The sequence below is a fragment of the Ambystoma mexicanum genome, chromosome 3q, assembly GCF_040938575.1.
Source record: "Ambystoma mexicanum isolate Mex_15411 chromosome 3q, UKY_AmexF1_1, whole genome shotgun sequence".
In the NCBI taxonomy this organism is placed as follows: Eukaryota; Metazoa; Chordata; class Amphibia; order Caudata; family Ambystomatidae; genus Ambystoma; species Ambystoma mexicanum.
This window is the reverse complement of record NC_090926.1, coordinates 568,764,274-568,791,145: the sequence shown is the minus strand read 5'-3', so window position 1 is coordinate 568,791,145 and position 26,872 is coordinate 568,764,274. Positions and strand designations below refer to the sequence as shown.

Sequence of the window (26,872 nt, the reverse complement as noted above, 5' to 3'; positions counted from 1 at the left end):
TCATAATCTGGCTTCCAACCTTAAGGAGGCCAGCGGTTTTGAAACCTCCCAGAGTTGGACATTGTCCCAGCATCGACTCCAGGGGAGCACTCGTGCTTCTTTCCAGAAGATGATGGCTAAGATGGGGAGACTTGGGGTTTGTCAGCTCTGACCAGACCTACAGTGCAGTTTGAGCTGACTGACTTCCTTGACAAAGACCCCCAGAGAGACCTTGCTTCCTTTCAACCCGGCAGTAGAAGCCCCAATCTTGAAAACCTGGGAGAAGCCAGCCTCAGTCTTTGTAGTGAACAGGGACCTGGCCAAGAAACACCAACTGGCACCATCTGATCTGATTTTACTTTGCACCTATCCCTCCCAGCAAGTCTTGATTCAGACTGTGACGACCAGCCTAAAGATTACCTCCTTCCCCACCTTTCCCCTGACAGGCAGTGTAAGAAGTGGGACGCTTGGGGGTGTGAAGTGTTCACCTTGAGCAGTATTGCTTTGAAGGCAATAAACTGATGTTGGCCACATGTTCATTTGGTCTCTGGTTGGTTTTGAGGTGGCTGAAAATCTCCCAGTGGCAGATATGAGGATGCTTTAATGCCCTCTTACTGGATGGCACAGAGGCAGCATGCCAGTTCTGCAGTCGGGCCTTAACTGGGCCAACTGTGTTGCCAATGCTGTGGCCATTGGTACGGTCATCAGAAGGCACTGCCTCCTCAAGGTTCACTCCTGGTATTCAGGTTAAGCACCTGGATATCCGTTTTGATAGGCAAAATATCTGAGTATAGGTGGACTCTTCTATGCAGAGGTTTCAGTCTTGAAAAGCGACAGCAAATACCCTGGGATTAACTGTTCAACAGAGGAAGGGGATTTCAGCCTTTCTCCTCTTTTGCCCACAGGGGTCAGGCGCCATCAGGAAAACTGCAGCCGTACAATCTCCCACGCCATGAGTAGAGGTCGGGGAGCTCTGGGGGTGGGCGGGGGGAGTATCGCCTCCTTGACTGTGCCCTCTGCAACCCCAGAAGCCAATCCCCAGTCAAGAGGACTTCCATTATCCTGCCCCAGGGTGTGGGTGTTTATCTCTGAGCAAGGTTTCATACCATGTACCATGCTTGGGCATTACAGGTTGTGAGACCAGGTTCTCGACTTTGCTCAACTCCCTTCTGACAATTCGACGACCAGCCCTCCTTTGCCGTTGGTCCCTCCTGTTGCAGGAGGTCAATCTGCTTATGACAAACTGTACTATACAACTGGTAACCCATTAAGAATGAGGCAGGGGGTTTGTATACTCTTTACTTAATGATACTGAAGGAGGATATGGGATTGTGTCCCATTTTGGATCTGAAACTCTTGAAAATGTATCTTTGTAGGTACAAAATAGTCCCTCTTTCCCTGATCCTCCAAGCCCTCGATCTGCAGGACTGGTTGATGTACTTAGGCCTTCAGGGTGCTTATTTCCATGTAATGATCCTTCTCAAGCACAGGAAAGTTTGTGCTTCTCATGGAACCTCCAGAAGTTGCGTGTTTTCCACCTGGCCCTCTGATCTATTGGTGCATTTGGGGACACTCATCTGGGCCTTCGCTCCCGAGTAGCAAACATCTTCCAGGTGGTTCTTGTCATCCAGTCCCAGAAGATGGCTACTGCCTCAGCCTTTCTACACCTCCCGGGTCCCAATGTTTCCTGCATTTTCATGGTGCCAGAGGCCTTATTGCCATGAGGCTGTTTCTCAGTTGTCAGTGGTCACGGTTCCAGTGCAATATGTTAGACCTTTTACGTGTCTCAGACTGTGTCGCGGGGGATCTTGTGAGGTGGACCCTGAGAGACAACCATCTGAAAGAGTTGCTGCTCCGGAAACCAGTGCCCCAGCTGACAGTGATCACTTAGGCGTCCTTGAATGGTTAGGGCACTCATCATGATGGCACATTTGCTGGCGATGTGAGCCATCCAGCAGACCCTTGTTGCCTTTCTCTCCTCAGTGAGGGGCAAATGCATGCTGGTCCTCACGAACAAAAGGTGGCCATGCATTAACTAAACAATCGAGATAATGTGGAGTCCTTGCATCTGTGCAGAGTAATTCTTTATTTGTAAAGCGCTTATTCACAAGTGAAGTGCTTCAAGGCGGGAAGGGAACAAGGCGATATCGTCATTCTTGTGCCTTGAAGATTCAAAATGATCTAACAGCAATAACTAGCATAAGTGGGCAGGGGGTACATGCAAGACAAAATGTTGGTCAGCAATGCGCCCATGCTTACAGGCAAAGCTAGATAGGAAAGGGAGATGGAGGACATAAGACATCGTGCTAAGCCTTGTGCATACAGGTTGTGCAAGTGCACAGACAGAAGTGCGAGGGAGGGGGGTGAGGACAAGTGCGCCCATTCCATCAGGGCCAGGATTAAGTGCAGATTGGGAGCCACTCCCGTGGAATGTGTTACGAGTGCAGTAGTGCAAGGCAGAGTGCAGAGGCAAGTGCAGGACTGGCGGGAGAGCCTGGGACCTGTGAGGCTCTGGAGGTGCACCAGGCGACCAGTCAACTGACTGAACAGGTTGGGGATGAGAACAAAGGAGGGAAGCAGGAGAGCGGAGGAAAGGTGTTCGCAAGGGATGGGGAGAGCAAAGGAGGAAGAGAAGAGGAATGTTTTGAGGAGTTTCCGGAACTTAAGGAGGTCTGGCTCAAGATGGAGAGGTACTCTCCTGAGGGAGGCTCTTCCTGAGGGAGGTACCTGCAGAGGCTAAGAAACTACCCCAAATCTCTGTTTTGAGAAATGGCTCAACTGCAGAGAGTTGGAGGAGGCCAAGCGGGGCTGTTATGTTGTCTGGAGGGAATTTAGGAAGAGTGTTGTAGATAAGGGCTCTGGTCCCAGAAAGCCTTGTGGACTATGCAGAGGGACTTTAACTTGATCCTTGCAGCCACAGGGAGCCAGTGGAGGGATTTCAGTACCGGATAGGTGAGGTCCATGGGCTTAAGGCCAAGGATAAGTCTTGCAGTTCTGTTCTGGATAAGTTGAAGAGGTCGAGGAGTAGAGGTAGGAAGATTGAGAGAGACTGTTGCAGTAGTCTAACCTGGAGAGAACCAGGGCTCTGGAGACAGTGAGCCTCTGGGGGAAGGTGAGAAAAGGTAGAACACTTCTGAGGAGGTGCAGCTGTGTGCTACCACAGAGTAGCACTGCAACTGTGGTCTCTGGGAACAGAGTCTCGGACGTCGGTTCATTTAGCTGGAACATAGAACGTCATAGCGATTGCCTTAATCATAAGTGGGAGCTCTGCCAGGAAGTTCTAGAGTAGGTATTCTCCTTCTAGGGATCTACTCATGTGGACTTCCTTGCCTCCTGTGTCAACAGGAAGTGCAAGGAGGAGTTCTGCTTCAGGAAACTTTCTCAGCAGAGCTATCTGGCAGTGGAAGGCTGCAATGAAGGTAGACTGGGACTTTGATCTCCTCTATTCATTCCCCTTGGTCCCGGTCATACCGTTAGTTTGCAGGAGGCTATGCTGGAATGGATCCGCGTTGATTTTGATTGTTCTAGTCTGGGCTCCAAGGATGTCATACCTGGAACTTCTAGACGTTTCAATCTGTCCCTTTGGCGCTTCCGTCAAGAGTGGATATGCTCTCCCAGTCAGAAAGCGGGTCCTCAGCCTCAGCAGCCTGATCCTTCATGCTTGGTTGCTGAGAGGCTGAAATAAGAGTGTTGTTTGTCTCATGATGTCCTGGATATACTCCTTTTGGCTTGGCATACAGCCCTTAAGTCAATGTATGCTTGTAGGTGGGGTATATTCTCTGCTTGGTTTTGGGGAAGAATCTGGACCCTAACCTGTCCTACCTCCTGTTTTGGATTTTCTGCTTTCTTTTTCACGGACAGATCTACAAATTGCGCACTAAAGGGGATCTGCCAGCCATATTAGTCTTTAAGCGAACCCTTGAGCAAGGCTTTCTTCACAATCCCAACTGATATGTTTTTGCAGGGTTTGTGCAACAGGCTTTCCCCTATGTCAGTTTGTTACTTTTGTGCTTTTGTGGGATTTAAATTGTCGACTTTCTTGGTGGGTGCTCTGTTGAAGCCTCTGCATTCTCGTTAATTAAGATGACTCACCCCTTGGGTGATGTTTTTAGTTAGCCATCCCCTCCGTGAGACTGGTGAGTGAGCTCTAGGCATTGTCATACCTTTCACTTGTTTTTTTTTTCTTTCTCCAAAATAGGTGACTTTGCAAGTGAGGCTGGCCTTCCTTCCTTCCTCCCGAAGGTTTTCTCAGATTTTCTGTCAAATGATCCATCTTCCTGGGTTCCCCCCCCCCCCCTCTGCCTCTCCAATCCAATGCTGAGGAGCAATTCCATCTTCTGGACCCTGTGCGGGCCCTTGGCTTCTACACCTCTTCGACGAGGAACATCCAGGAAGATGGCCAGCTTTTTCTGGGTTATGTTAGTGGCTGTGCTGGCAGAGGGCTGTGACTAAAGAGACCCTGTCAAAGTGGATCATCTTCTACATCCAGGAAATCTACAATCTTCCTAGGAAAGATGTCCTTGAGGGTCTCTGGGCTCAGTCAACCAGAGGCATGGTTGCTAGCTCTTGGGGGTGCCTTGGACAATTGTCAAGCAGCTGTGTGGGCCTCACTGCACATGTTTGCCTAATATTACTGCTTAGATTGCCTTTAAGGGCAGGACGTTCGGTTCAGAAGAGCAATTCTCAATAGTTTTACGTTGTAGGTGGTGTCCTTTTGCTGTTCTCTAGATCTACGTACTGCTTTGGGAGTCTCATAAATGAGGAATCAGTGGAAGAAATTAATCCATTAGAAGAACAAATTACTTCTCTGTAATCTTTTTTTTCTGAGGAATGTCCCTCTCAACCGATCTCTCTTGGATGATTGCACGTACACCTCATCTTTCCTGTACCTCAGTAGCTGTACTCTAAGGAAAAAAGGCTGAACCAAGGTCATGGTGGCGTAACCACTTTGTATATACGGCCCCTGAAGTCCAATCCGTCACAGGGAGTTTATAGTCGCTGAGCCGCACTACCCCAGTTCCCCTTTACCCCCCAAAACCCCAGTGGCAAAAACAAATTCCCGAAGACCGCAGGGGCTGGGAATCTGTGGGAGGAATATCAATCAGAAAGAACATTATCCAAGAGGGAAGTCTTGCTCCTTTTCATTGTGCTAAGGAAAATCCTCCCAACACATGGTTTGCTGCAACTATCACAATGAATGTTCTTTATCTTTATTAAGCATGCTTAACCTTGCATGGACCAGAGGCATTCATGTTTCTGCCGTTTTCATTTGCAGGCTTTGGGACATAGAATGTGGTGCCTGTTTACGAGTGCTAGAGGGACATGAAGAACTGGTGCGATGTATTCGATTTGATAACAAGAGGATTGTTAGTGGTGCTTATGATGGGTAGGTATTTCTGTTGAGTTGGAAAACGTGTTTTCATCTTTTATATGTATGTCCATTATATGTAATATACCTGTATTAACTTATAGAAAGCGTAATATCTTGTATATTGTGTTGTATACATTTTTTATCCATGTTTTTCCATGTACACAATCTTAATTATCCTGATGTGCATTCTGAGATTTGTATATGCCTTTAAACTGCTCTTGTAATTTATTTTTCAAATACTATACATGGCACAAGTGCATGATGCATCACTTTTAATGGCTTACATGAGGTTAATAAAAGCTGCTAAAATGAACATAGCAGTATTTTTTAATTGTTTTCTTAGCAGTACCAATAAAGATTTTCCATAATAACTTACTAGTAAGTCTTCTATTAAAGACACAGAGGCGAGCATTATGCGCCTTTCTTTATTAAAACAAGTAAAGAAAGCTCAGCAGCAAGATATTTTGTGCACCTGAGTGCAATATAGATCATATGCATAATGAAAAAGGTGCACCAAATATAACAAAATGTAAAACATAGTAAATGCATCACATGTCCCTAAGTCTCTGAGGAAAATAAGAAAACTCATTTTCCCAGAAGTCTTCCCTAAAGTTCATCTAGAGGCCCCCAACATGTGACCTTAGTCCTCCAATAGGTATCTGGATCCCTTCATAAACAGTCCTGAACATGATGCAACTTCCTCTTTCGAGGCTGCGAACTTGGCAGTCCATAGTAAAATAGTAACTGTAGTCATCTGGTAGAGGAAGACTGGGTCGAGCTGCCTATCAGACATATTTGTCTGCAGGCGCTGTCAAGAGAGGGATAAAAGAGTAAAATTACTTCATGTATATTACAACCATAGTTTCCTTAGCGGAGTGGGAGAGAAATGTCATTGAGTTATTCTGATAAAATACACATAAGATTCCAACTTCTCAAAATTCATAGCCATGCATTTAATTGCTATCAAAGGTGATGCACGCTGCTATGTTCTCGCCAGGTGGGATAATGCTCGCCTCCGTGGCTTTAATAGAAATAAGACTTTCTAGTAAGTTATTATGGACAATCTTTATTCTGTGTCGAGACCAGAGGCTCACATTATGCTTGTTTAAAGCTTACTTACCACGATAGATGCCGGCTGATCTACCGGTTTCAGGGCGAATTGCTTAAATATTGATTTGCTTGCCCAGTCTGCCATCCTCATGAATTCCTCTAGGCGAACTCCAGCTTGAAAGGCTTTGGAGGCGGTGGCTCCTCTAACGGAGTGGGCTCCTAAGTGTTTGGTATCTATCCCTGCTTGAGTTAGGGTCCAACGCACCCAGCGTGCTAAAGTTGGAGTGGAAACTGCCTTGTGTGGTTTACACAGAGCTATCAATAGCTGCCCATTAGAGGTCCTAAGCGGGCCGTCTTTTCATAAACCTTCAAGCATTTAGCCAAGCAAAGCTTGGTCTGGTCTCTGAATGCGGGGTAAGAAATCACCCTGGAGTTGTATTTCGTCGTCCTGTGTATATGAAATGCGATGCCATCAGGAGAAAAGGTCCTGCCCGTTGGATCAAGAGCTCTGACGTCAGAGACTCTCCTGCAATAGACCAGGCAAAGAAGGGTAGTAAGTTTGCCGGATAGGGCCGTCTGGGATAGGTCCTCGTTATGTGGCCATGACAGAAAAAGATTCAATACTTTATTAACGTCCCAAAGCTTGTCATAGCCGGATGGAGGTGGGACTGTAAGCCTGATACCCTTGAGTAATCTGCAAACAAGGTGGTATTCTCCTGCTGGGACCCCCTGGACGAGATCATGTCCAGCAGAGATGGCTGAACGATAGGCGTTCACTGTTCTGTAGGCGAGACCTCTTTCAACTAAGCAAGCTAGGAAATTCGGGATCTCCTCTACAGGTGCTGAAACTGGATGTAGCCCCTTCCTTCTGCAGCAGGTGCTCCAAGAGTTGTAATACCTCTTAAGCGTAGCAGGAGCCCAGTTTTCCTTGATGAGACTGACCGCCATGCCCGACATACCGAGGACTTTCCATCTTGACCTGAAATCCTCCAGGCCGCTAGGGTCAGTGACACGCTGAGAAGAAGGGGGTGACGCTGTCCTGATGGATCTAGTAGGAGATCCGGAAACTGGGGTAGTAGAATTGGAAAATCCGAGCAAAGTTCTAGAAGAACTGGATACCAGGTCTGAGAGGTCCAGACCGGTGCTAGGTCTAGATCCGAATGCTCCTGACAGACCTTTGCCAGGGTCCTCGCTATCACGGTGAATGGAGGAAAGGCATAATGGAGTCCTTGAGTCCATTGTTGCAGAAATGTGTCCGTCGCGGCTGCTGCCGGATCCGGCCTCCAGCTATAAAACACTGGTAGTTTGGTGTTGAGTCTGGATGCAAAGAGGTCTATGGACATGGGACCCCAGAATCTTTGGAGGCGAAGAAAGACTTCTCTGTTGAGCCTCCAGTCGCTGTAATCTGTGTAATGTCGGGAATACTAATCTGCTACCACGTTTGTTAAGACCAGGGAGATACTCCTGCTGTGACTGAAATTCACTGCTCCAGACAGATGCCAAAAATCCTTGGCTAATTCGGCTAGAGGCCTCGATTTGGTGCCACCAAGATGATTGATGTACCTTACTGCTGAAATGTTGTCCATTTTCAGCAAGATACAACTACTCACTCTGCCTCTGGCAAAAGAGTGCACCACGAAGGAGCCCGCAAGGAGCTCCAGGCAGTTGATATGTAGAGCCAACTCTTGAGGAGACCAAGTTCCTCCAGTGGCGACGGAGCCGCAGCTCGCTCCCCAACCGGAGCGAATGGCCTCTGATTTGATGAGGATATCTGGGGTGGATCCGAAGATCGCTCTGCTGTTCCAGGCTTCCATGTGGGTGAGACACCAGTTGAGTTCCGTTCTCGCCTGAGGTGACAGTGTCAGGCGTTGAGAATAAGAAAGGTTGTGTGTTAAGTGTTGACCTTTCAATCTTTGTAATTCCCTGTAGTGAAGGGGGCTGGGAAATATTGCCTGGATGGAGGAGGATAGCAAGCCTATTACTCTTGCTAGCTCCCGAAGCGAGAGAAGACTCCTCTGTAGAAGTCTGCGTATCTCTCGTTTGGTGGAGTGAATCTTGGCTGTTGGAATGTGAAGTTGAGAATTCGGAGTATCCACCACGAACCCCAGAAATTCCAGTCTTCTGGATGGATGAAGAATTGACTTTTCCCAGTTTGAGAAAGCCGAAGCTGTGTAGTAAGTCTATGGCTACAGTGGTCTACCTCTGAACCAGCTCTTGTGATTGAACCATAAGGATGATGTCGTCCGAATAAATTATAAGTCGGACACCTTGTTATCTTAGATGAGCCACTAATGGCCATAGAAGTTTGGTAAAAGCCGAAGGTGCTGAGGAGAGTCCGTAAGGTAGACTCGTGAACTCCCAGTCTTGATTTCTCCATGAGAATATTAGATAACCTACGTGTGCCTGATGATTGGGCACTGCGAGGTAAGCATCCTTCAGATCTAGGCACATGAGCCAATCGTTCGGTCTCGGGATGTCCCTGGGCATGTGTATACCTTCCATCTTGAAGTTTGTTTATTTATAATGCTCACCAGACCCAAGGGTAACAGGGCGCAGGAAAACAAGAATATTCATGGCTTAGTTACAGTATTGTGCAGAAATTTACAAATATATACAGACATGGTATAGTTTCCAAAGCAGGAGTACAGATATATACAGTTGAAGTGCAGTAGGCAAGAGGACAAATATGCACAGTGGCAGAAGTGTAGGTTGTGTGGGGTTTAGTGGTCATTTTCCTTTAACCAGTGGATGTATTTGCGTCTGAATGGTGGATAGGTTTGGGCTGCCCTTATGTGGGGTGGGAGGGAATTACAGTGCTGGGCAGCTTTCACCTGGAAATGTTGCCACCTGTTTAGGCTTGTTTAAATCTTGGCACTATGAGGAGGTTAGCATTAACAGTTGTGGTGGGTCTGAAGGATGGACGTTTGCTGATTCTATCTGTGAGGTATCGGGGGTGGTGGTGTTCAAGCATTTGTTGGTGAGAGAGGCTGTTTTCAGTGAGATTTTGTCGGTTGTGGTAAGCCAATTGTTAGCTCTTCTATTTTGTGAGATGTGTTCTTTTTTGGACAAACTCAGTGCTGCTCTAAGGGCGTTGTTTTGCAGGACCTGAATTTTATTAATAATGTTTTTGTTTGTTCTGAGGTAGAGGGCTTTGCAGTAGTCCAATTTAGAGAGGATAAGGGCTCTGGCTAGGGTAGTCCAACTGTCAGTGGAAAGCAATGGTTTAGCTGCTCTGATTAACTTGCATGTGTAGGCGGTGGCAGAGACCATGGAATTGACTTGTTTGTTAAACAATAGGGTGCCATCTATGTAGAAGCCTAGCGTTTTGACTTCTTTGGCTACAGGGATGGTATTGCCATCAATGATGAAGCTCTGGTAGTTTGGGTTGAGTTTGTTGAGGTTGGGGGTGGTCCCGATGATTATCAGCTCCGTCTTGTCATCATTCAGGCATGGACTGTGTGAAGCCATCCATGCCTGGATGATGAGGTACACCTTGTTCACCAAGGCCAAATCCTCATCATCTCCTGTCAGCGGAATGAGGATCTGAGTATCATCTGCATAGTTAGTGAAGGTGATACCAAGACCATCTAGATCGTCGAAGAGGTGCTTAGTGAACACGTTGTACAATGTGGGAGAGACGCAAGATCCTTGGGGTACCCCGCAGGTGATGGGGATAGGATCACCAGAGGCAGTGGGCGAGAAGACAGGCATAGTTCTATTGGAGAGAAATGATTGGATCCAACCAATAGCTTCTTGAGAGAAGTGGGCTGCTAAAAAGTGGCCCTAAATGAGGAATTCGTTGAGCGCTTTTACGTTTATCACTGGGCGCACCTTTTGTATTCTGCACACCAGAAATATGGGGCTGAAGAAGCCTCCTTGATTTGAGCAGGGGCGAATCGCTTGTTTATGATGCAGGCTGCGTATTTCGCCGTCTAACGCTATTTGGTGTGTTTGGGACATCACTATAGGGGTAGGGCAACAGACTTGAACGGGCCGGGTGAAAAACTCTAGGTGCAGACCGCGTGCTGTGTCCCTGACCCAAGCATCTCCAGATAAGGTATCCCAAGCTCTTGCAAACATAGCTAGCCTCCCTCCTATAGTCATCTGTGGCGCAGGCGCTGTTATAAGTGCACTGACCTGAGGATGATTGTTGGGCTGGATGTCTAGCTGCTAGTCTCCAGGCATACCCTCTTCCACGTCCTCTTGAAGGGAAAAATGTGTTGGTGCGCTCTTGCCAGGCATTATGCTGGTCCCTGGAGTGCTGAGGTCTTTTATTGAAGAAATAACAGCCAGAGGAGCGACCTCTACTTCGTCCGGCCCTGGAGAAAACCTTGGAAGAGAAGATTCTCTTTATGGAGGCCTGGGCTTTGTCCAATGCAGTGAAAGTACCGACGAATTTAGACATTTCCTTCATGAAAGGATCCCCAAAAACAGGCCTTGAGCTGTTGCACCATACTGTGTCTGCTAATTCGCTCAGGTTGGCGTCGATCTTAAATAGAATGCCTTTGCGATGCTCAGTTGATATGGCACAGCTAGCATTTCCTAGTAAGCAAATGACCCGCTGAACCCAGCCTGAGACAATCACCGGGTCCTCGGGGTCAGATGTGTCACTGGCTGCTTCCGCTAGGTCCAAGATCTTGGCTAGTGGACTCGTAACGTCCAGGACTTTGTCCTGACAGGACTTCCAGGCACGGTCTTTGACTTTCCTAGGGTCCTTCACATTTTTGTTCAAAAAAGTAATCATTTTAGAGTCTAGCTCAGGTGTTAGAGCTACTTTGTCTGCAATGTCTGGGCATGGCCATTCAGCCCGAAGTCTGGATCTGACCTCCTTATCAAGGGTTTTGTGCAGTCTGGAATAAATGTAATTAGCTGTTCTGGAAGATGGTTCCCAGTCAGTGGATCTGGGATGTATTAGGTCCTCCGGCGTGAACATCGCCTTTGAAGGAGATTTATTCCCGGTTGTCGTCTTGGGGATGGTCTTGGGATTGTCTTGGATTGTCGTCTTGGGGAAGTCAACACATGTTTTTAAAAGGACCCTGCGGTGCCAGTTCCCAATCACAGAAGTGAGTGGCAACAGGCGTTACAAGGACACAGCAAGTTGGCGGCACACAGCGAAGTGTGACTCTGCAAGTTAAGTAAGGGCGAGTGGGTCAGAGTTGGAAATGTATGTGATTTGGGTTGTTTTACTTAACGAGCAAACCGTATTTTTGGCCAAAATCCCTGCAATCTTTTCGGCTGCAGTTTGTTGCATTATGGTAAAACAACCCATATTCTACTTGCCTACAGCTCACATCCGCCTCCTAACAGCAGTCTGGCTGCTCTGCCGTTAGAGGGGATTGGTTCCTCTGACGTATTCCACATCTATGACAGGTAATCACCACAGCTGTGCTGCTTTGGAAAAATGTCCTGCGTCGATATGCCGTCCTAGAGGGCCTCTGTCGAGCTGACGTCACTGGATGTTATAAGTAGGACGCACAACGCCCGTAGCCTCAGTTCTGTTGTTTCCGCAAACTTGTTGGCTCCAGAGATCTCGGCGCACCTCGGTTCTTCTGATTTCTATCAGTTCCTCGAACTTGGTTGTTTGTGAAGATATCATGTCTTTGTCTTCTACCCCGCGGTGGGGATTCAAGAAGTGTCAGGACTGCGGTTCCAAGATATCACTTATGGACCTGCATGACCTCTGCCTCTGGTGCCTCGGCGAGCACCACGCCACGGATGACTGTGATGATTGCCAGTCTTTGACGTCGAAGGCCTTGCGGGAGCAGAAGAAGAAGCTATCTGTAGGTAGGGTTTCCAAACCCCGAAAGTCGGAATCCGCTGGGCTTTCGATTGACTATTGGAGGGGCGACTCTCTGCGTCGGCTTAAGTCCAGGGGGGGTCTCTGTCCCGGAGTGGTTCCGCCATTCCTCTGCCTCTTCTGGGCACTCGCGGAAGCGCCGGCACCAGTCGCCTTCCCTGTCCTTATCTGAGGACTCTGTCAGACGGCGGGTAGCTTGTCCTACCAAGCATTCCTCTCCTGCGGAATGGGACGCATTTCGTAAGGAAATTATGGCGATTTTCGAATCGCAGGGCTCCGTTCCATCCGCGCCTTCGCGAGAAGCCGGCAAGGTAAGCGCTAGGGCCACCGCTCGCACGCCTTTGGGCTCGGGCAATCGGTGCGATCTTCAGGAGCCATCGATGTCCCGATCGAACAAGGTAGATCGCTCTAGCCATGCCCGCTCCAGGTCTCGGTCCTCGATGCCCTCAAGACCGTCAGAGCCTGTGAGGACTTCTAAGAAGACGTCAATGCCATCGGTGCCATGTCCGTTGAGGGACTCTCTCCAGGCTCAACCTCCGAGGAAGTAGTCGACGCCATTGGCGCCGAGGCCGTCGAAGGACACGCTCTGGGCACCGCCCTCGAGGCATGTGTCGAAGCCATCAGCGCCACGCTCTATGCCGATTCCGTCAACGCCTTTTGTGGAGGCTTTACCAGAGGTACCCCGTGCATCCGTGGAAACTCAGAGGAAGGCCCTGAAGAAGTCTGAGGCCTGTATTTTAACCTTTTTCTGTGCCTTCATCCAGGGATTTATTCCAGCCTCTGGATTACATCTCTGAGGTGGATGAACGGTCTGATGAAGGTTTGGTTCCTGATGAGCTTTTGTCTGGTCATAGCCAGTTGGAAGACATGTGTCAGTCTTTGCACAACGCCAGTGGTCTGGACACCTCTCCGGAGGTTGAGTTCGATAGGCCTGAGCCTGGCACGCACGCCAAGTCTTCATAACGGCGTCTCATGTCGAGGATGACTGAGTACTTGGGGTGGTCTGCACCACCAGTGGATTTTCTGCAGGATGACCTGACAGATATCCTTGACCAAGGTCCACCCACTGACATTTCATATGGCTTCACAGAGAAGGGTGGCGGCGGCTTGGACTACTCTAGAGAATCTCCCTGCAGTGAGCAAGTCGTTGCCGAAAAAATACTATCCAGCCAGTAGCGGCCCCTGCTACTTGACGACGCACCCCACTCCGGAGAGTTTGGTGGTGCAGGTGGCTACGGCCCCAGCAAAGCAGGCGTCGTACCCTACCATCCATCCTGATAGGGACGATAATCGTTTTGATGGCTGGGCGAAGAAAGTGTTTTCTTCAGGGGTTATGTCTTTACAGGCATCCAACTCTGTGTGTGCCTTAGCACGTTTCACTCACACTCTGTGGAATTGTGTGTCTTTGGCGGCTGAACATATTCCCGAAGGGGAGGAACGGGATGGTTTTCTTGCCCTTGTTCAGGATGGCAAGGATGCTATGTGTGAATCCGTTCAGTCGGGTCTGGACATAGCAGACTGTGTCAGCCGGTCCATGGCTGCCAGCACCGTGATGCACAGATTTGCGTGGTTGCGGAAGTCGGGGTTTGCTCCTTACATACAAGCCCGGCTTCTCAACATGCCCTTTGATGGTGTACATCTTTTTGGCAGCAAGGCTGACGAGATCCTTGAGAGGTTGCACACCTCCAAAGCTGCAGCAAAGTCGCTGAGCACTGCAGTCCGCCAACCTCTGCCTTTTCGTCCTAGGGGACAGCAATGGAGTGGACGTTCCTTTCGATACTACTCATCTTTTGGTAGATCAAGTGAAGAAGCCAGTCAAAGGGGCCCACGTTGGAGTACCAGAAGTGGAAAACAAGGTACTTTAGGTGCCAAAGCCGTCTCTTTGCTCTCAGGCACTGCCGTAGCCGCTTCAGCTCAGTCATGAGGCCATGGTTCGCCGGTTGGGGGAAGGCTGGCGCAGCATCTTGTAGAATAGCATGCCATTACTTCAGATGTGTGGGTTCTGGAGATCATAGCCCACGGCTACTGTCTTACTTACCGGCAGAGGCCTCATGACAATCCACCAGGGAATCTCTCTTTGAAGAGTCCTGATCCGCTTCTTGCGCAGGAAATCGAATCCCTGCTGGAGAAAGGCGCCATAGAACTGGTGCCTGTAGCAGAGGAAAAAGGGATGGTATTGCCCATATTTTTTTATCCCGAAAAAAGACAAGGGATTGAGACCCATCATGTACTTGCGTGGTTTCAACAAGCTCCTCAGGAAGGACAAGTTCAAGATGGCTAATCTTTCTCAAGTCCTCCAGGCCCTTCAACTTCAGGACTGGTTGGTGTCTCTCGACCTCAAGGACGCTTACTTTTATGTGCCGATTCATCCCAAGCACAAGAAGTACCTGAGGTTCGTGGTTGGCGACTCGCGTTTTCAGTTTCGGGTCCTGTCGTTCGGATTGACCTCCGCCCCGAGGGTCCTCACCAAGCTCATGGTGGTGGTGGCAGCGTATCTCAGGAAAGGGGGGATTCACGTCTACCCCTACCTGGACGATAAGTTGACCAGGGCGCGCTCTCCCGAGCAAGTCCTGGATCATCTGTCGGTCACCTGCCACTCCCTTCACGAGCTGGGCTTCTCCCTCAACTTAAAGAAGTCCCACTTGACACCTACCCAGCGGCTCCAGTATATCGGAGCAGTGCTCAACACATCTCTGGGGCAGTGTTCGCCTCCCCAGGTGAGGGCTCATCACATTCTGCAGATGGTGGACAAGTTTCAACGTGCCCAGAGTCTCCGGGCGTTCGAGTTCTTGAGGTTGCTCGTCCTCTCGGCATCCTGCATTCTTCTGGTGCCAGAGGCCAGGCTGTGGATGAGATCTTTGCAGTGGGCTCTCGAGATGCAATGGTTGCAGGCCTCCGGCAGGATGTCGGATCCAGTTCAGGTGCCGCCCTCGGTTGCCCAGGATCTTCTGTAGTGGGCCGTCGAAGGCAATCTGATGAAAGGGGCTCCATTTTGGCTACCCTGGCCGGAGGTGGCTATCGTGATGGACGCATCTATCGCGGGATGGGGAGCGCATACCAACAAGTTGAGTCAGCAGTCAGCAGTCCTTGGTCTCCGTCGGAGTCCAGACTTCATATCAATCTGCTGGCGCTGAGGGCCGTCAGGCTAGCCCTGAAGGCTTTTCTGCCGGCTGTGCGGGGAAAGAATGTCCTGATTCTGACAGCAAATACAGTGGCCATGCAAAACCTCAACAAAAAGGTGGTGGGGGGGTGGCAGCTCTGTTTCTGGGCCATCCAGCAGGAAATTTCGATCTTGGCAGTTCATCTGGCCGGAGACGAAAACTTGGTGGTGGATGCTCTGAGCAGGCAAAGCACGGTCTCTCACGAGTGGGAGCTGGCTCAGGAGATTCTCCTGGAGATCTTCACCCTTTGGGGGACCCCACAAGTGGATCTCTTCGCCACCAGTGTCAACCGGAATTGCAAAAGATTTTGCTTGTGGGAATTTCCTCCAAGAGGAGCCTTAGGTGACGCGTTAGCAGTGAAGTGGTCCTTCCCACTGCTGTACGCGTTTCTGCCAGTCACCTTCATTCCACAAGTGCTGCGCAGGTTATGGAGGTTCGCTTCCCGAATGATTCTGATTGCTCCAGCATGGACCTTCTCGACATGTCCATCTGCCCTCCAAGCCGTCTTACCTACCGAGACAATATGCTCTCACGGGAGGGGGGTCAGGTTCTCCATCCAGAGGTCAAGTCCCTCAACCTCCATGCTTGGCTTCTGAAAGGTTGAGGTATAAGGATTGGGACCTCCCTGAAGACATGAGTGTTGATTTCGGCCAGAAGGCTCGCAACTAAGTTCCTGTACTATTGCCGTTGGAGAAAGTTCTGTAACTGGTGCAGGGTTAAGAATGTGGCTCCTTTTTCATGTGCCATTCCTGTGGTTCTCTTTTTTGCTTTCATTAGCCCACAAGGGCCTGCAAGTGGGTAGCATTTAAGGTTACCTGGCGGCGCTGTCCATATTTAAGCGCTCGTCTGAGGAGTGTTCTTATTTTAAGATTCCTTTTGATTTCTCAGTTTTTGAAAGGGTTCACTATTGTGTTCCCACCGTCACCTTTACAGGTGCCCGGTTGGGATTTGAACCTGGTTCTAAAATTCCTAGTGGGAGCTCCTTTTGAGCCTTTACATTTTTGTCCTTTGAGACTGTTGATCTTTAAAACTGTATTTTTAGTTGCGGTCACTTCCGCTCGCAGAGTGAGTGAGTTGCAGGCACTATCCGCCAAGACAACCTTCACGGTGTTCTGTAAGGACAGGGTTGTCCTTAGGGTTCGTCCTTCTTTTCTTCTGAAGGTTGTCAGAATTTCATTTAAGCCAGAAGGTTATTCTTCCGGCGTTCTATCCTCCTCCCCATCCTGGTAAGGAAGAGGAGAGGCACCATAGGTTGGATCCTAGGAGAGCGTTAAGCTTCTACATCTCACTCATGTCCCGGGTCAGAGTGGACGATCAGCACTTTATTGGATACGCTGGAAGGCGTTTGGGCTAAGCTGTTACTAAACAGACCTTGTCCAGATGGATTATCTTGACCATCTCTGAATGCTACCGTCTGGTCGGTAAGGACCCTCCGGTAGACTTGAGGGCCCATTCTACTAGGGGTGTGCCTGCCTCCACTGCTCTGCAGAGGGGTTTTCCCATTCGTAACATTTGTGAAGCAGCCTCATGGGCATCTGTCCATACTTTTGTAAAACACTACTCCCTGGATTCTATCCATGGGCAAGATTTGGCCTTTGGCAAGGCGGTCCTCTATTCCGCAATTTAATTGGGCATTCTAAACTTCTAAATTCTTTTCCCACCTCCATACGTTGGTACTGCTTTGGGAGTCTGTCATAGATGTGGAATACATCGGAGGAACCAATCCCCTCGAAGAACAAGTTACTTTCTTACCTGTTAACGTTCTTTTGATGGGATGTTCCGATGACGTATTCCACATTGTACCCTCCCAGCCTGCCCCTCAACAGAATTTCTTATGCGATTACAGAAAGCTTTGTGGAAACATAAGCTGCAGTCATTCTGGCAGAAGATTGGTGCCACACGTTCTGGGAAAAATGTACAACTGAGGCTACGGGCATTGTGCATCCTACTTGGAACATCCAGTGACGTCGGCTCGACAGAGGCCCTCAAGGATGGCATATTGACGTCATTGACGCAGAACGCAGGCGCTGAAAAATGTTCCTAAGCAGCACAGCTGTGGTGGTTACCTGTCATAGATGTGGAATACGTCGTCGGAACATCCCATTGAAAGAACGTTAGAAGGTAAGAAAGTAACTTGTTCTTCTAATAGATCCTTTGGGTAGTACAGACATATACTAAGTTAGGGACCTGCATACCAAGGGATAGGTTTTGTAGAGTCTTATCTCAAGTGGACTTTCGGAAAACTCCCTTAACAACCATACTTCATATAATTTGCAATTAATAGAAATACTGAGGTGCTGCATGCAATCTGTTAAGCAAACGGCACATTTAAATGTAATTGTCACCTCCTGAATAATCTGATTTCGAATAAGTTAAATTAAGTCTAGACCCTTTATGGTTTTGTCACTTTGGACCAAACCCACATTCATCCTACCTCATTCCTTGCTGAGAGAATGCCACTTCGCAAAGTATTAAAAATGCCCCCACTGAAAGTAGTTTCGAGGGGATTGGGTTCTCCGACGTATTCCATATCTATGACGGGTAATGTCCACAGCTGTGCTGCTTCGGAAAAGCTTTGGCGTCTGCATCCTGCGTTGATGACGTTGATGCGCCGTCCCCGAGGACCTCCGCCGACGTCACCCGATGTGATAAGTAGGACGCACAACGCCCATAGCCTCAGTTCCGTTTTTTCCGCGAACGTGTTCGCTTCGTGAATCTCGGTACGCCTCGACTCGTTGGAGTTTGCTGTTTTCTATTCTCGGTTCGTTGAACCTGTTCGGTTGTTGTGAAGACCTGCTTGTGGCGATCTCTTTCTCATCTTCGACCCCGCGTCCTGGTTTCAAGAACTGCGGGGACTGTGGGTCCAAGATGTCGGTCACGGACTCGCACAACGCCTGCCTCTGGTGCCTCGGGGAGGCACACGATACGGAAGACTGTGTCGACTGCCAGTCGCTCACGGCAAAGGCCTTGCGGGAAACCAAGAAGAAGCTGTCGGTTGGCCGGGTGTCTAAGCCCCGGAAGTCGAGGTCTGCAGGGCTTTCGACGGATGACTCGAGGGGTGACTCTCTGCGTCATCGTCGGAAGTCCGGTGGGTCTCCTTCCAGGAGTCGGTCTCGCCACTCCTCCGCCTCTTTGAGGCATTCCAGGAAGCGCTGGTCCTATTCCGAGGACTCCGCCCGTCGGCGGGTCGCTTATCTCTCCATGCAAGCGACACCCGAGAAATGGGCTTCCTTCGGGAAGCAGATGCTAGCGATTCTGGAATCGCAGGGCACCGGTCCGTCCGCGCCTCCGAGTAGGGTCGGTCGGCACCGGTCGAGAAACACCGCCCGTACGCCTTCGGGCTCGGGTGGTCGGCACGGCTCGCTGGAGAGGTCCCGATCGGACAAGGGTAGCTATTCTCACCATGCCCGTTCCAGGTCCCGGTCCTCGACGCGCTCGAGTTCATGTGATCCTGTGCCGTCTTCGAAGAAGACGTTGACGCCTGTGGCGCCGAGGTCGTCGACTATTTCTCTCGAGGCTCCGCCTCCGAGGGGGTCGTCGGCGCCCAGGTTGTCGAGAGACACGCTCGGAGCTCCGGCTTTGAGGACTGTGTCGACGCCGCCGATGCTGGCGGCGCTGTAACTGACGTTGATGCCTTTTATGTCGGCGCCGACTCGTTCGGTGCCTTCTACGCCTTTTCTGTCGACGCCGGCGCAGACTCGTTCGACGCCTTTCGAGGCGGTGGTGTCGGAGGGGCCCCGTGGCACGGGGTTTGCCCCTAGAAAGGCTATGGCTAAGGTCCGGCACTGCTTTGGTCAGCAGAGGTCTTCCTCTCCCCGCCTGGAGTACATTTCAGAGGGTGATGAAGGCTCTGATGGCGGCCTGGTTCCGGTTACGGTTCCAGATGACCTTATCTCGGGCCATAGCCAGTTTGATGACCTGAGGCAGTCGCTGCATGATGCCAGTGGACTGGACACCTCTCCGGAGGTGGAGTTTTGTCGGCTGGAGCCTGGCACTCATGCCGATTCTTCATATCGGCGCCTTATGTCTCGGGTTACCGAGTACTTGGGTTGGTCAGCTCCCCCAGGGGAGTTCGTTCAGGATGATCTCACGGACATCCTTGATCTCGGTCCACCCACTGACCCGGTTTTGCCTTTTCATATGGCTCTGCAGAGAAGGGTGGCGGCGGCTTGGACTGCTCCGGAGAGTCTCCCGGCATTGGGCAAGTCTTTGTCGCGAAAATACCGTCCAGCCAGTATCGACCCCTGCTACTTGTCTAGGCACCCCACCCCGGAAAGTTTGGTGGTGCAGGCGGCTACGGCCCCGGCAAAGCAGGCGTCGTATCCTACCATCCCTCCGGATAGGGATGACAAACGTTTTGACGGCTGGGCGAAGAAAGTGTTTTCTTCGGGGGGTATGGCGCTTCAGGCGGCCAACTCCATTTGTGCCTTGTCTCGTTTCACACACACTCTGTGGAACTGTTGCATTAGCGGCTGAACATATTCCAGAAGGGGACGAACGGGATGGTTTCCTTGCTATGGTTCAGGATGTCTCGTTTCACGCACACTGTGGAACTGTTTCCTTGGCGGCTGAAGATATTCCCGAACGGGATGGTTTCCTTGCCATGGTTCAGGATGGCAAGGATGCTATGTGTGAGGCCGTTCAGTCGGGTTTGGACTTGGCGGATTGTGTCAGCCGGTCCATGGCGTCGAGCACCGTAATGCGCAGGTTTGCGTGGTTGCAGAAGTCTGGGTTCGCTCCTGATGTGCAGTCCCGGCTCCTCAACATGCCTTTTGACGGTGAACACCTTTTTGGCAGCAAGGCGGACGAGAGCCTTGAGAGGTTGCAGACCTCCAAAGCTGCAGCAAAATCGTTGGGCGCTGCAGTTCGCCAACCTCCGCCTTTTCGTCCTAGGGCACTACTTGTTGGAATCTCGAAGATCCTCCTCTGGCCATGAGTCATCGAGACATCCGTCAATGGCCAATTCGGCGTTGGCCTACACAGATGAAGGCATCTTCATCAGGGTCTACAGCTCGTCTCTAGTCAACGACAACCTCGTCGACAACCAAGAAGTCATCTGCTGAAAAGACTATGCGCCCGACGACTACCACGTTTCGGAATTACTGACAGAAGGCAATATATTGTCCCCTAAAGGTATTTTAAAAATCCTAACTGGGACCATGATGCAGTGCGACCAGGTTCCCCTGGGAATGTCTCCTATAGAGTACCCAGTTATCATGCCAGAAGACATTCTATCTAGAGAGGAAAACACACCTCTAAGGTCTCAAACACCTACTCTACCATCAACATCTGTAGGAATAGGCAGTATGCAGAAACAATGCCCCCCTTATAAACCCACAATCCCTGTTTTCCCTGCAGGTCCTTACTACAATGCCGTCTGTTAGGGCAGCTTGACGCCACGCTTCCGCTTGCTCAAGCAATTCAACCTTATGGAGAACCTCAAGTTACCCCTCAACGAAGGGATCCAACCTATCCCTGTAGAGACCAGGGCCTGATCCCTAGGATTCAAACACCTCCTAGACCTCCACCTCCACATACATTCAGTCCACGTAGGAGAGACCAAGAAGAACGGGAATTGATCGACACAGACCAGGACACTTTTCCGAGGGATACATGTTCCACTGCCTCTGACACATGGGACACAGATCCTGACCAAGATGCACCAGGTAGCCCGGCTCAGCCTTCGCCTCTGGGCGAGATCGGGGAATTTCACTCCATAATGTCTAAGGCATGCCAGGAGTTTGGTCTAATTCCAGATGAGGAGAAGATGGATTGTTTCCTCTTCGACCATATGGGTAAATGCAGTAAGGCAGTCTTTCATACCCATTCTGGATCATGTGTGGCAGGAGGGCCTCCGTACTATGAAACCTCCTTTTACGGAGCCGGCGGTTAAAGGAAGGTTGGAGAAGTTTAAGGCTCCAGATACTACACCGAAATGGCTCACTTCGCAACCTGCTCCAGATTCAGTTGCTCAGCGGCAGCAAGCCGCAAAGCTCAAACACAGCGCAAGTATGCCACTCCGCCAGACAACGAAAACCGAAAAAATGTATGCCTTTGGAAAGGTTTTCAACATTGCGCCGACAACTGTTAAAGAAGCAATGCCCTGGCAATAGTCGCTCAATATGATCGAGAGATGTGGCACCATCTGGCTCCTTTATTGGAACACTTGCCGGAACAGCAGAGAAAAGAGGCCATGACGCTGGTGCGCGAAGGAGATGAAGCCTCAGATCACAGCATCAACATGTGTAATTATGTAACCTAAGCTTTGCCTATCCTGTACTACTGCGCCCCTTTACCTTCGGGTCCGGTGCTCAATAGAAGTGAATAAAACAAACAAAACAAACATCGCTGTAGTCCTTGCTGAAACAGGGTTGAAGCAGATCGGCAATGGCCTAGTCCTTAGACACCAGGCATGGCTAGGTTGCACTGATTTTCGCCAAGAAGTGCAACACAAGGTCATTGATGTGCCATGTGAAGGGGAAAATTTGTTTGGGGACAAAATTGATGAGCCACTTAAAGCCATGAAGGCTGACTCAGACACAGCTAGGTCTCTCACAGCCCTTCAAAGACGGAGGTCCTTTCGAGGAGCCTCAGGCAATGCAAGATTCACAGCCTCCAGAGACAACAAGAACTATGGTAGGCCAGGATATTACTCTCAGGGCTACAAGCGGAATGATCAATTCTCCCAGCGCAACAGAGAATACCAAGGGCAACGAAACGCAGATCTGTCACCTCCCAGAGAGGTAGGCAAAATAAGGCGCAGCAATGACTGCCGCAGGGGCAGTCAGGAGGGGGGGGAAATGTGGCATTCTTAGACAAGTGGCAAACGACGAACAGGTGGGTGCTAGATGCAATCCAGTATGGCCACTTATTGGCGTTCAAGCACCCACAAACCCCCATGCCCCCTACAAAGATCTCATCCACATCAGTTTTTACAGCACGAGATACGTCAAATAAAGCAAACAAGCCATCGAAAAAGTTCCTCCCTCAACAAGAGGAAAGGGTGTATACTCAAGGTACATCATCAAAAAACAGACTGGAAGTGGCACCCTATTCTGGATCTACAGAGACTAAACAAACAAAAATGGTAACGGCCCAGGTCATCATAAAAGCCATTCAGCCCCAGAAATTCCTAGCGGCCTTAGATCTCAGATGCATGCTTCCATGTGCCGATACATCCAAGGCACCGAAAGTACCTCAGATTCGTAGTTTGTGAAAGCCATAATCTATTTTGCATGCTACCTTTCGGCTTGAAATCGGCACCCAATACATTCACATTGTGCCTGGTACCGGTAGCAGCCTTCCTGCGGAAACAAGGCCACCACGTCTACCCGTACTTGGAAGATTGGCTAGTTCGAGGTTTAGCGAATCAACAAGCCTCATCTTCTCTCAACCAAACAGAGGCACAGCTCCAACAATTGGGCTTTACAATCAATTATACAAAATCCTGTACAGTTCTCTTAAGGAGTTTGGTTTTCCTGGGCGCTCAATACCGTACAGGCCACAATCTGGTCAAACCTTCTGCAGAAAGAATCAAAAGATAGATGACTCTAGTGAACTCATTCACGCCAGACAAACTAGCAACAGTCTGCGCATACATGGCTCTACGTCCTCTTGCATTCTGCTTATTCCCCACTGCCGGCTGCACATGCGGCCAGTGCAAACGTTTCTGGGTACCAGATGGTCCCAATCCCGGGGGTCCTGGTCAGACAAAGTAACCATCTCCCAGACTGTCGAACACAATTTAATGGTGGACATACCCCTGCAACATCGTGAAAGGAATGCCACTCATGGAGCCAAATGACCATCTTACAATTGTACCCGATGCCTCCCAGGTGCGATGGGGCTCTCATTTGGACAAGCACCAAGTCGAAGGCCTCTGGTCCCCTGAGGAAGCCGTCCTACACATCAATGTACTGAAATTACGGGCAGTGCACTGGGCTCTAAAATCCTTTCTGCCGCTAATTGAGAATTCGGTGGTACGCGTCCTCAGCGACAACACAACCACAATGTTTTATCTATGGAAACAAGGTGGAACACGATCAAACACCTTGTCTGAGGAAGCACAGACCATCTGGCATTGGGCCATCCGGCACAACATTCTAATTCAGATCTTCCACTTGCCGAGGATGAAGGACAAGCAAGCAGACACCCACAGCAGGGACTCCTCGCGCAGGCACGAGTGGCAACTGCACAGCATCCAGATAGCCAAAATGTTTTCACGGTGGGGTTCATCCCCTTCTAGACCTATATGCCATTTGACTAACCCTTAGGACTGCCGGCGCATTCTAGCAGCAGCTAGAGCTCCTTCTACCAACGTTTCCTATAGCCGAAAATGGAAAATATTCTGTGCATGGTGTGCACAGGAGCCTAACCTGCTGCCGCTAGCTATAACACCTCATTAGTGCCTTCCTTATCTGCTAAAGTTAGCTAAAGAGGGTCTAGCTATCTCTTCCATCAAAGTGCACTTATCTTCTCCTCTCTACAGTGACAGGCTAATCAAACACAAGTTAAAAGTTCATGATTCAACAAGTTATTACGGAAGTTGTATGCTGGTACATGCTCCATGGGAACTCAATATCTTTGAAGTTGGCTATTAGGTTTTTATCTGTGATCTGTAGACTAACCGACCCATGAATTAGATGAAATCAAATGAGAAATTTAACACTATTTGATCCTAACAAATCTTTGAGGTTACGCTAGGCGTTACAGGTTACATCACAAACTGTGCACTATGCTTATGTGAGGATGTATTGATGCAATCATGGATCAAATGTGACAAATTTCTTTGCTTTTTTTAATAACTTATGTTGATTGTTTCTGACTAGTTTTCTCTGAATACCTTGTTTTTTACTTGTTTTGTATATTAGACATGTTTAATTAGAATTATAAAATTCTTTTATCTATTTTATCAAATCATTTTGTAAAGGTTTATTTCGAGGGGATTGGGTCTTCCGACGTATTCCATATCTATGACAGTAATCACCACAGCTTTGCTGCTTGGGAAAATCTTCGGCACCTGCGTCGATGACGTCGACATGCGGCCCTCGAGGACCTCCTCCTCCGACGGCCGGCGTCACTGGATGTTATAAGTAGGACGCACGACGCCCGTAGCCTCAGTTCTGTTTTTTCCACGAACGTGTTCGCTTCGTGAATCTCGGTATGCCTCGACTCTTTGGAGATTCTGTTCATCTCGGTTCTTCGAACCTGTTTGTTTGTGAAGTTATTCTTCGTGAAGATGTCTACCTCGTCTTCCACACCGCGTCCGGGCTTTAAGAAGTGCGCGGACTGTGGGTCCAAGATGTCGGCCATGGACTCGCACGATGCCTGCCTCTGGTGCCTCGGGGAGGCCCATGACACGGATGACTGTTGACTGCCAGTCGCTCACGTCGAAAGTCTTGCGGGAGCGCAAGAAGTAGTTATCGGTAGGTAAGGTGTCCAAGCCCCGGAAGTCGAGGTCTGTGGGGCTTTCGACGAACGACTCGAGGGGCGACTCTCCGCATCGTCGTCGGAAGTCCAGTGGGTCTGGGTCCCGGAGTCGGTCTCGCCACTCCTCTGCCTCTTCGAGGCACTCCCGGAAGTGCCGTCATCGGTTGCCTTCCCCGTCCTCATCCGAGGACTCTGCCCGTCGGCGGGTCGCTTACCCCACCAACACCAAGCATGCGACACCGGAGGAATGGGCTTCCTTCGGGAAGAAAATGTTGGTTATTCTCGAATCGCAGGGCACTGGTCCGTCCCCGCCTCCGAGTGGGGTCGGTCGTGATCAGCCGAGAGACGCCACTCGCACGCCTTCGGGCTCGGGTGGTCGTCATGATTCGCGGGAAAGGTCCCGCTCGGACAAGGGGAATCGTTCTCGGCATGCCCGGTCCCGGTCCTCGACGCGCGCGAGACCGCGTGAACCTGTGAAATCGTCGAAGAAGACATCGACGCCTGTGGCGCCGAGGTAGTCGACGGACTCTTGAGGCTCTGCCTCCGAGGAAGTCGTCGACGCCATCGGCGCCCAGGATGTCGAGGGACACGCTCGGGGCTCCTCCCTCAAGGCCTGTGTCGACGCCACGTCAGTCGTCGACGCAGATTCTCTCAACGTCGGCGCCAATTCACTCAATGCACTCACAGCCTTTTGGGGCTGTCGACGGGGGTACCCCGTGGCTCGGGGGAACCACCTAGGAAGGCTCTGGCCAAGGTGAAGCATGGCTTTGGTTCCAGTTCTGTGCCTTCTTACCGCCATCTGGAATTCATTTCAGAGGTGGATGAGGGCTATGATGGCATGGTGCCTAACACGGTGCCTGACGAGATTCTTTCGGGCCATAGCCAGTTTGAGGACCTGAGGCAGTCCCTGCATGATGCTAGTGGGCTGGACACCTCTCCGGAGGTGGAGTTTTGTAGGCCTGAGCCTGGCACTCATGCCGATTCTTCGTACCGGCGACTTATGTCACGGGTCACCGAGTACTTAGGATGGTCTGCTCCCCCAGGGGAATTTGTTCAGGATGACCTTGCGGATATCCTCGACATTGGTCCGCCAACTGACCCTGTGCTGCCATTCCATATGGCTCTGCAAAGAAGGGTGGCAGCGGCTTGGACTGCTCCGGAGAGTCTCCCGGCAGTGAGCAAGTCCTTGCCGTGAAAATACTGCCCGGCCAGTAGTGACCCCTGCTACTTGTCCAAGCACCCGACTCCGGAGAGTTTGGTGGTGCAGGTGGCTACGGCCCCGGCAAAGCAGGCGTCGTACCCTACCATCCCTCCTGATAGGGACGACAAGTGTTTTGACGGCTGGGGGAAGAAAGTGTTTTCTGCAGGGGATATGGCGCTTCAGGCGGCCAACTCCATTTGTGCCTTGTCTCGTTTCACGCACTCTGTGGAACCGTGTTTCCTTGGCGGCTGAAGATATTCCCGAAGGGGATGAATGGGATGGTTTCCTTGCCATGGTTCAGGATGGCAAGGATGCTGTGTGAGGCAGTTCAGTCGGGTTTGGACATGGCAGATTGCGTCAGCCGGTCCATGGCGGTGAGCACCGTGATACGCAGTTTTGCGTGGTTGCGGAAGTCGGAGTTTGCTCCTGATGTGCAGGCCCGGCTCCTCAACATGCCCTTTGACGGGGAACATCTTTTTGGCAGCAAGGCTAACGAGAGCCTTCAGAGGTTGCAGACCTCCAAAGCTGCAGGGAAGTCGTTGGGCGCTGCAGTTTGACAACCTCTGCCTTTTCGTCCTAGGGGACAGCAATGGAGGGGAGGTTCCTTTCGTTATTACTTATCCTTTGGTAAAGCGGGAGGAGCTGCCGGTCAAAGGGGCCACCGTAGGAGTGCCAGAGGTGGAAAACAAGGTACTCGAGGTGCCAAGGCCGTTCGGGCTGTTGCCTCTTTGCCCTCAGGCAACGTCGCAGCCGCTTCAGCTCAGTCATGAGGTCCCATGGTTAGCCGGTTGTGGGAAGGCTGGCGCAGCATCTTGCAGAGTGGCGCGCCATTACTTCAGATGTATGGGTTCTGGAGATCATAAACCACGGCTACTGTCTTCCTT

The 26,872-nt window shown here is 50.3% G+C and overlaps 1 protein-coding gene across 3 annotated transcripts in view; it reads left to right on the top strand.

Annotated features, from left to right (window-relative positions):
• Window positions 1–26,872, top strand: part of FBXW11 (F-box and WD repeat domain containing 11) — a 1,385,831-nt gene that overhangs the window by 1,141,176 nt on the left and 217,783 nt on the right. For all 3 annotated transcript variants that reach the window (XM_069654341.1, XM_069654340.1, XM_069654339.1), the window contains one exon: window positions 5,255–5,365. In XM_069654341.1, coding sequence (XP_069510442.1) covers window positions 5,255–5,365 — 111 coding nt within the window. The remainder of the gene's footprint in view (window positions 1–5,254; window positions 5,366–26,872) is intronic.